Genomic DNA, 10,085 nt, shown 5'->3' with positions numbered 1-10,085 from the left:
GCGGAAGCTTGTCGTGATAGCTTAGCAGAACTGAATAATTATGTACCAGTTAAATCTTACACTGGTCAACTGACTGAAGAGTTCATTAAAACCTTTCAAGTTGTAGTTTTGACTAACACATCTCTTGAAAATCAAGAACGTATTTCTGAAATTACCCACAATAATGATATTGCATTAATAATTGCAGATACTCGTGGATTGTTTTCACAATTGTTTTGTGATTTTGGTAATAATTTTACTGTGTATGACACAAATGGGGAAAACCCTTTATCAGCCATGATTGCTGACATATCTCATGATTCTGAAGGGGTTGTCACTTGTCTCGAAGAAAACAGACATGGATTTGAAGATGGTGACTATGTTACATTTACAGAAATAAGAGGTATGGAGGAATTGAATGACTGCAAGCCTATTAAAATAAAAGTCTTGGGTCCATATACTTTCAGTATTGGTGACACATCCAAATATTCTAAGTATATTCAAGGAGGATTAGTATCACAAGTTAAAATGCCAAAAATTTTAAATTTCAAATCATTTAAAGAAGCTATTGCACAACCTCAAGTTTTAATTACAGATTTTGCTAAATTTGATCACCCTAACCAGTCACATTTGGCATTTTTTGCTCTTCATCAATTTAAAAAAATGAAAAACTCTTTTCCTAGACCATGGAATCAGGAAGATGCAAATGAATTTGTTGAAATAGCTAAATCTTTGCAAATGTTAGAAGAGTCAAGAATTAATGTGGAATTGCTACAATTGTTTTCTAAAATATGTGCCGGTGAAGTTTGTCCAATGAATGGAGCTGTTGGAGGTATTGCAGCTCAGGAAGTAATGAAAGCATGTAGTGGAAAATTTCATCCTATTCAACAATGGCTTTATTTTGATGCAATCGAATGTTTACCTAAAAATGCATCAATACCTGAAAGTTCTGTTAAGCCTAAAAATAGTAGATATGATGCTCAAGTGGCAGTTTTTGGACAGCAGTTTCAAGAAACTTTAGGAAAATTAAAATATTTTGTCGTCGGAGCTGGAGCCATTGGATGTGAATTACTGAAAAATTTTGCAATGATGGGTGTTGGTTGCACAACCGGAAAGGTTATCGTGACTGATATGGATTTAATTGAAAAGTCTAATTTAAATAGACAATTTTTATTCAGACCCCATGATGTCCAGCGACCTAAATCCACTGTAGCTGCCAAAGCGATTAAAAAAATGAACCCAACTGTAAACATTATTTCTCATGAAAATAGAGTTGGGGTAGAAACAGAAAAAACATATGATGATGCCTTTTTCGATGGATTGGATGGAGTTGCCAATGCTTTAGATAATGTCGATGCTCGTGTTTACATGGACAGAAGATGTGTTTACTACAGAAAGCCCTTGTTAGAATCTGGAACCTTGGGTACAAAAGGAAATACTCAAGTAGTTGTACCGTTTCTTACCGAATCTTACAGTTCGTCACAAGATCCGCCAGAAAAATCTATACCTATTTGCACCCTTAAGAATTTTCCCAATGCTATTGAACACACTCTTCAATGGGCCAGGGATGCTTTTGAAGGATTATTTAAACAACTTCCAGAAAATGCATCTCAGTATCTTACGGATCCAATGTTCATAGAAAGAACATTAAAATTACAAGGAATACAGCCTTTGGAAGTTCTCGAATCGGTTAAGCAAGCATTAATCGATGACAGACCGAAAAATTTACAAGAATGCGTAGCTTGGGCTCGAAATCATTGGCAGGAACAATACAATAACCAAATAAGGCAATTGTTATTTAATTTTCCTCCTAATCAAGTCACTTCAAGTGGCCAATTGTTTTGGTCCGGACCAAAACGATGTCCAGAACCTCTCCAATTCGATTCTCAAAATCCACTTCATATTGATTATATTCTCGCGGCAGCTAACTTGAAAGCAAGCATATACGGAATCCCGCAGAATAGAGATCGAAAAGCTATAAAGGAAATGGTGGATAAAGTTGTAGTGCCAGAGTTTACTCCCAGATCTGGTATAACGATCGCCGAAACGGATTCTCAATTGCAAGTATCCAACGGAAACGATATAAACACGGATCGATTGAGATTATTACAACAAGAGCTGCCTTCTCGCGAAGAATTAAGTGGCCTTATAATAAATCCGATTGAATTTGAAAAAGATGATGACACGAATTTACACATGGATTTCATTGTGGCTGCATCAAACTTGAGAGCTGCCAATTACAAAATCCCACCCGCCGACCGACATAAGAGTAAATTCATAGCTGGAAAAATTATTCCAGCCATAGCAACCACAACATCTGTCGTTGCCGGACTCGTTTGTCTCGAGCTTTACAAATTGGCTCAAGGATTTAAACAATTGGATGTTTACAAAAACGGATTCGTCAATTTGGCTCTCCCGTTTTTCGCATTTTCCGAACCGATTCCAGCTCCAAAGAAAAAATACTACGACACGGAATGGACCTTGTGGGATCGATTCGAAATAGAGGGAGAAATCACACTCCAAGAATTTCTCGATTATTTCAAAGAAAAATTCGGTTTGGAAATAACAATGTTGTCTCAAGGAGTTTGTTTGCTTTACTCATTTTTCATGGCCGCATCGAAAATGCAAGAGAGATTGAATTTAAACATGTCGGAGGTGGTTAGAAAAGTGTCGAAGAAAAAATTGGAGCCCCACGTAAAGGCGTTAGTGTTTGAACTTTGTTGCAACGATAAAAACGGAGAAGACGTTGAAATACCATATGTTCGTTATACCTTACCCAACTAACGAAAAAGTTTAGTAGTGAGGGTAATAAATAATTTATTATTATTAATAATTACTGTTGTTCACGAATGACATAACCAAATAGTAATGGAAGAAAGAAAGAAAGAAAGAAAAAAAAAAAATAAATAAATAAAATAAATAAAAAAAAACAAAGAAAAAAAAAAAAAGTGTTTTTGTGTAATATGTGTATGAATTCCGCTTTTAATAATAATAATAATAATTAATTAATTGATTGATTGATTGATTCAAGCAAACAAAAAAAAAAAAAAAAACACGAAAGAATACAAAAAATATTTAAATCAAATTTCGTTAGTGTTAGAATTCAAATGATAAAAATTTTAAATGCTTGTGAGTAATTTAAATAATATTATGTATTTTATAGTTTACATAAAAAAAAGAAAAGAAAGAAAAGCATTATTTACAGTAAAAAAGTAAAAAAAATAATTTTTAGTTGACCGTAAAAATTTTTTATTTAAATATCAAAGCTTTGAATTATAATATATAATTAATTTCTTTTTGTTTTTTTTTTTTTATTATTAATTGCTCATGCTTTAATATGAATTAATTTTTTTCTTTTTTCTTTTTTTTTTTATGAATAAAAGTTGTTGTGCGAAAATAAAAATAAATAAAAAAAAGTACCCGGTTTTTTTTCGAATTTTACTATACGTGAAATTTAAATTTCCTATTAGAAAAATTATCCATTTATTCAAAATTAAAAAATATTTATGAATAACTTTATTTAATTTGTAGTTGGTGTGTAATTTTTTTTGTTTTTTTTTTTTTTAATTTTTCAAATGTAATAAATTTTGTTTAAAAAAATATATTATTAATTTTTATGTAAATTACATGATGAGTCTTTTTTTTTTTAAAAGTCTAAATAATGAGGGGATCATTTTCAATTTTTTTTTAAACACACTTTATGGGAACTTGCAATGCTAATTATTAATTACTATATCAAAATTTAAATTAATGCCAAGTTCAAAATGTCATTTTTAGTGTAAAAAATGTTTTCGGACTTTAACTTACGCATGAATTTTGCAAAAATTAAATTTAATTACATGATATTTCATAAGACTGACTAAAAGAACATGGTAACAAAAATTTCAATAATAATTTTGGCTCACATTTTGTTTTTCAAAAAAAATTAAGTTGGCAACATTGACAAAATTTCGACGGTTAAAATTTTTAAAATAAAAATAATAAAAAAATGTGCAACTTTGGTTTTAATTTTATGATATATTCGTTAAAAAGAGATTTTTCAAAGTTTGTATATTTTTAAAAACATTTGCTTAAACTTAAAAGTTTTCATTAAGTTCTTTCTTTAAAAATAATAATAATAGGATTACTTAATTATTAAAAAAAAAAGTGTAAACACGTTAAATAAATTAGAGCAACGTTGTAATCTATGTTCTAAATTTACTTTATATAAATCATCTACTATTATTATTATTGCATTGCTTTAATAATTACCCTTTTTTCCAATTAAATAAAGTTATTAAAAAAAGAAACATTGTACTGAACGATATTTATTTATTTATTTCATTTTTTTTCAATTATGATGTAAAAAATTTTAATAACCTGCCCTTTGCCTTTGCCTTTGCTTTGCTTTGCTTCTTTTTTGTCAAAAATTTTACAAATATTAGTTTAATAGTTTAAAAAAAAGAATGTAAGTTTTTAAATGAGGGAATTTTGTATGAAAATATAAAAAATTTAATTAATTTAAAATGTTTTTTTTTTTTTTATAGGATAATGGAAGACAACATATCTGAAAAAGTTGCTCAGTTACAGTATGAAAATACAAAATTACAAAATGAACTTAGTACATTAAGTAAAAATGCTTTAACAATAGAAGAAAATTATAATGCTTTGACTGCAGTCTTTTCAGAAAAAGAATATTCATTAAAAAAGTTTGTTATAATTTATTATCATGGCTTTATTATCCTTAACTGTGTCCATTTAATAAGTGTTATTAATATTTTTTTTACCTTTGAGTTTTCCCTCACTAAACCATTATTATTTAATGTTTTGTTTGTTTTTTGTTTTATAGTTTAGAATTACAAATAAACAAAATGTTTAAAATCATAAAAGAAAAAGAAAATATTATTGAACAACTTGAAGAAACCAATACAAAATACATTGATGCTAATAAAAAATTAACATCTGAAACAAAATATTTGAAAAAAAAATTATGTGAAGAAGAAAATTTATTTGAAACAAAAAAAGAAGGACTCATGATGAATTGTGATGTGTTAAAAAAAGAAAATAAAAAATTACAATTTGAACTCAATTTGAAAACAGAAGAATGTTTACATTTGAATACAATAACAAAAGATTTTATGATTACAATCAAGGCAGGTTTGAATTTTTTATTTAAATTTCTATTTCATTATTATTATTATTAATATCATTTACTTTAATAGTATTCTAATAATTTTTTTTGTAATTAAATTGTTTTATAATTTTTGAAAATACATTATTGATGATGACCATGTGACAAATGATTAATTTATAATGGAACTCATTCTATCATCAAAAATAATAATAATAATAATGTGTATTAACATAAATTATTTTTTCCTTTTAGAATCTTGAAGATGAAAAATCAGAATTAATAGCTTTGAGAGACAATTTGATTGATACATTAAAATGTTATCAACCTAAAAAAATTGAAATTTTTGAGGTATAAGCTTTTAAGGTTATAAATTTAAAATTTTTGTTATGATTATCAAGTGACAAGTTTATACCTGAACATAAACAAATCAATTGATAATGTTTAACAGAACCATTTTGCATTTTTTAAAATTATTACTTATGAAACAATATAATTAAGTAAATATTATTAATTTTAAATTTAATTTATTTAGAAATCTATACACGAAAACGAAGATACGATTTTTAATAATTTATACAGTGTTGAAGATGAAATATTATCTAATGATCAACAAAATTTAAGTCTTCAAGAAGAATTGTTTGAAGCCAAGGTATATATAAATTATTTATTTGATAAAATAATCTAAAAAAATTTTCACATCATCTAATATTTTACACTTTATCAAAACAAAAACAAAAGGATTCAAACTCAAATTTTGTAAACTTTTTAATTTTTAGTTCAAAGAAAAAGATGTTTTGATAAAAGAACTACAGAATTATAAATTATTTAAAGAAGAAGAAGATGTTCAATTATTTAATTTAATAAATAAATTAAAAGATAAAATGAATAAAATTGAAATATTAAAAAGTGATAATAAAATTTCAATGAATTTTAATTATTTTTGTTTAAAAGAAATAAAAAAAATTTTAATGGAACTAATTGACTGGTAAGTTTACAAAAAATTAATTTCTTTTTTTTTTGTAAAGTAAAATCATAAAAAGGTGTTAAATCTCCTCGTTTAAAGGAAAAACACTTGACTATAACAGTATTTGTTATTTTTCATGACCTACTCAATAATTTTCCAAAAAAACATTTTTTTTTGTGTGTGTGAAAAATCGAATGGCATATACCGTGTGACGTCATTTTTCATAACAATCCTTTTTATTAATGAATTAAAATTCAATTATTTTAATAATATTATTTGCATTATTTAATTATTATCGAATAATAATTATTTATCTTTTTAGTGGGATCTATATATATATAAATAATTAGTTTAATGTACGTTTGCAATTTTTTTTTGTATAAAAAGAAAAGGTTTGTAAATTTTTAATAAGGTTAATCATTGATAGAAACGCGCAGAATTAAAAAGGCTGCGCTTGAAAGAGATGAAAAAAAGTAACAACGACGATGGGTTAGTCAATTGAATGTTTTTATTGAGAACTTTTCATTTTTATTTATTCATCAATTTGGGGGGATTCTGTGAGTGTGTGTGTTTTCTCGGGTGTGGTTTATATATTTTTATTTAAAAAAAAAAAAGAAAATTATTTTAATGACACATATTAAATAAGTCTTTTAAAAATCTCATTTTATTTGTTAGAGAACGTGTCATAAAAATTTGCTATTTGAAATGAAAATATAAAGAATATAATTTCAGTGTTTAGGTTTAATTATTATTATTATTACATTTATTAACCTGATTTATGTAGTCTATGATCAATATTTTCTTATAAAAACTTTCTTTTTATTAATAAAAATGTAATTATTTTAATTTCGTGGAATGAAAAAATGATTTTTTTTTAAATAACATGATTAATTATATATTTTACACGACGTTAAGTTTAAAAACACAAAATCCTCTCGAAATTTCAAAATTTATTTTTTTTTAAATAATGTGATTTTATAGTTGTAAAGTTAAACAAAACAAAATAAAAAAAAAAATGGATCATTTATATGAGTTTTTTACGTTAAATTATTAGATTAGTTTTAATGGGATGGGAAATTGCCTTTCCATTAGTTTTAAAAGGTTAGAAAATTAAAATTTGAATCGTTATGGAAAAATTGTACATTTATTTATCTATCACACGTGGTTAATTTTGTTTTTAATAATTACGATTTAAAAAAATAAGGTTTTTTCTCTCCACAGGCAAGATAATCATGCAGAAAAATTAAAATCCATTAAAGAAGCTGTTTCTCACGTGTCTTTAAATAAAGATGAAATCATACAAGTCAACCCTTATCGAATACTAACGTGGAAACTTACAGCATCGCATGCCAAACCGATCCAATAACAACATTTCACCAATTTTACCATACAAGACCACATTCCAGGTAAAAATTAACACAATATTTCGATAATAATACTATTATTATTATTATATTTCGACTCATTTCTAAAAAAAAATTGTTTTTTCTAGAAAAGTCAATCGACAAATACAATTTTCTCCCTCGAATCAGATGACGAATGTCAATTTTTACGTCGTTTAAAAGATTTAGAATCCAATGATGTACGACGTGTATTTTTCGATCATAAAATTTCGGATTTGGATATGGATGTCTTCAGGTAAGTTGATAATAATAATAATAATAATAATATTTAATCTAAACGAACGCAAAACAATTATTAAGACGGTTTGCCAAATCTTCAGAAAAAAGAGAGAGAGAGACAAAATGGTGGATTTCTTTTGAATTGGTTTTTTTAACAGGTCTTGCCGGAAGCTTTCTGTGCTTCCAGAGGAAGATGGCGATGATTCTTTTGTTAGGAAAACCTCTGTAAAAAGTTTTTGCAAACCAATTCTTAATAATTTAAAATCGGAAATCGGTTCGGGACTGACATCCTCAGACGATGCTTTTTTAAATAAAATTAAAGAATCTAATTTTCCATCGATAACGGAAAAATACGGTCAAAACGTTTCAATAAATAATTTCAATAACGACAAATCGAAAAATTTAAATATTTGTACGGATTTTGAATTTCGCGATAACGAAATGGACGACGACGACGACGTAACGGTTTTTTCTACTTCTGACGCGTATTTATATTTGCCCTCTATCGACGATTCGATAAAATATTCTAAAAATCAAAATTTATGGAAAGGTTTTCCGAACGGTACGAAAAAAAAACAATCGGTTTCATTTTTTCACAAAAGCGAAAACGTGAGTAAAAAATTACAATCAACGAGTCGACCGTTGATGCTTTCAAAATCCTCCAGTGTTGCCAACGTCGTTACAACCGTGGTTCCCGATTACAATGTTAGTTTAATAATTGACGATCCCGAATTGAAAAAAAAACAAACAAAACCCTTGATCGTCCCGGATAATTTATTATCATTGAAAACAAATCATTCCTTGGCTCAAATAAATTTTCTACGGGATTCATTCGCGATTGAAAACATTCAAAATAATAATAATAATAATAATAATAATAATTCAACGTTAAATTTAATCGAAAACATTCAATTCGTTTGCACGGCAATTGATTTGTGTTCGAAAACGGATGAAAATTTAACACGGGATAGTTTGAAAACGTTCGATCAATTTCTCGAAAGTTCCTCCGGTAATAATAATAATAATAATGATGATGATGATGAGAATGTAAACAATAACGGATTATCCGAATCTTTGAAATTTTTTACAAATAATAACGAAATAATATTCGTAAAACAACAAGACGTGGACAATAATAATAAATCCACGGATATAATTCACGGTGCCATTAATTTAAATATTTGTCCGACGGTTATAAAAGACGGTTTAAAAACGAATTCCGTTGTGCTTCCTCAAAATAATAATAATAATAATAATAATAATATTTTTGAATTGAAACCTTCTTCATCTTCGATTAACGTTACCGATAATAAAAAAAAAATTATTTACCTCGAATTAAACGATTCATCATCATCATCATCATCCGTTATTAAAAATACAAAAACAAATTTATTTGATTTCGTAACGAATAAAATCTCAAATAAAAAATCTCAAATGGAAAACGAATTGAATTCGATTTTAAAAATAACGGAAAAATACAAAAACGATAATAATAATATGGAAGGCGGTGGTGGAGGAGGCGGTTGTAACCACGTTCAATCGTGCGAATTACGTTTATCGTCCGTTTCCGGTTTGGATAATTTTCTCGTGTGTGTACCCGAGGGTTTAGATTCGAGGGAAAAAAGAAAACTTTCGGATATTTCAGAAAGTTCGAGTTCTTCGTACACGACGCCGCCACAGGAAATAAGTTCTGGAGAATTTTGCACTCCTCCAGAATGTTGTTCTCCCGTTTTAAATAATCTCGTTAAAAATAAAAAAACGACATCACTCGCCGCGTGTGAAAATATCGATAATTATTATTATTAATTGAAAGGAAACGAAGAAAATTCTAGAATATTTTAATTTTTTTTTTTTGAATTTAAACTCGTAATAAGTAAGACTACTCGTAACAAGCTGCCTGTTATTTATAAATAGAATAAAAACGAAGGGCCTTTGACCTTTTTATAGATATATATATATATTATTATATTATTAAATTATTTTTATTTAAATATATATAATAAAATTTAATTTAATTTAGGTAAATGCTAAAAATCAGGAAAAAGACTTGAAAATTTTTTTTTATTATTTAATAAAAAAAAAAATAAACGTAGTCAGAAGGAAGGAATTTAAATAAATAAATAAATAAATGTTGCCAAATAAATTTACGAATAATAATAATAATAATAATAATAATTTTAAATAATTTTTTAGACGGTGAAAATTCTTTGTCTTCTTTCCACTTATTAATGTATATATAAATAAATAATTTTAATTGAAAATTTTTAAAATGATTATGATGACGTTGAAGGGAGGAGGAGTAGGAGGAGGACAGGGTACGAGACGGGGGAGGGGAAAGGGGGCGAGGGGGAGGGGCCTGGAAAAGTGTGAAAAACAATACGATGAGAAACTTACACTTCACTTTCAA

At 27.0% G+C, this 10,085-nt stretch overlaps 2 protein-coding genes across 2 annotated transcripts; both read left to right on the top strand.

Moving 5' to 3' along the window:
• Positions 1–2,763, top strand: Phum_PHUM354890 (ubiquitin-activating enzyme E1, putative; the record flags this gene model as incomplete). Its single annotated transcript, XM_002427901.1, has 1 exon — positions 1–2,763. A coding segment is annotated over one exon (2,763 nt), but the record flags the coding sequence as incomplete, so codon positions are not given.
• Positions 2,764–4,509: 1,746 nt separating this feature from the next.
• Phum_PHUM354880 (golgin IMH1, putative) lies at positions 4,510–9,484 on the top strand (the record flags this gene model as incomplete). The annotated part of the gene is made up of 7 exons (XM_002427900.1): positions 4,510–4,667; positions 4,808–5,115; positions 5,355–5,440; positions 5,869–6,077; positions 7,278–7,359; positions 7,549–7,694; positions 7,837–9,484. 7 exons carry the CDS (start codon positions 4,510–4,512, stop codon positions 9,482–9,484), a joined length of 2,637 nt encoding a protein of 878 aa, XP_002427945.1.
• Positions 9,485–10,085: the final 601 nt, after the last annotated feature.

Source organism: Pediculus humanus, genomic scaffold (assembly GCF_000006295.1).
Source record: "Pediculus humanus corporis 1103172107768 genomic scaffold, whole genome shotgun sequence".
NCBI classification, from domain to species: Eukaryota; Metazoa; Arthropoda; class Insecta; order Psocodea; family Pediculidae; genus Pediculus; species Pediculus humanus.
Note: the sequence above shows the minus strand (reverse complement) of the source record. Positions and strands in the feature narration are given on the sequence as shown.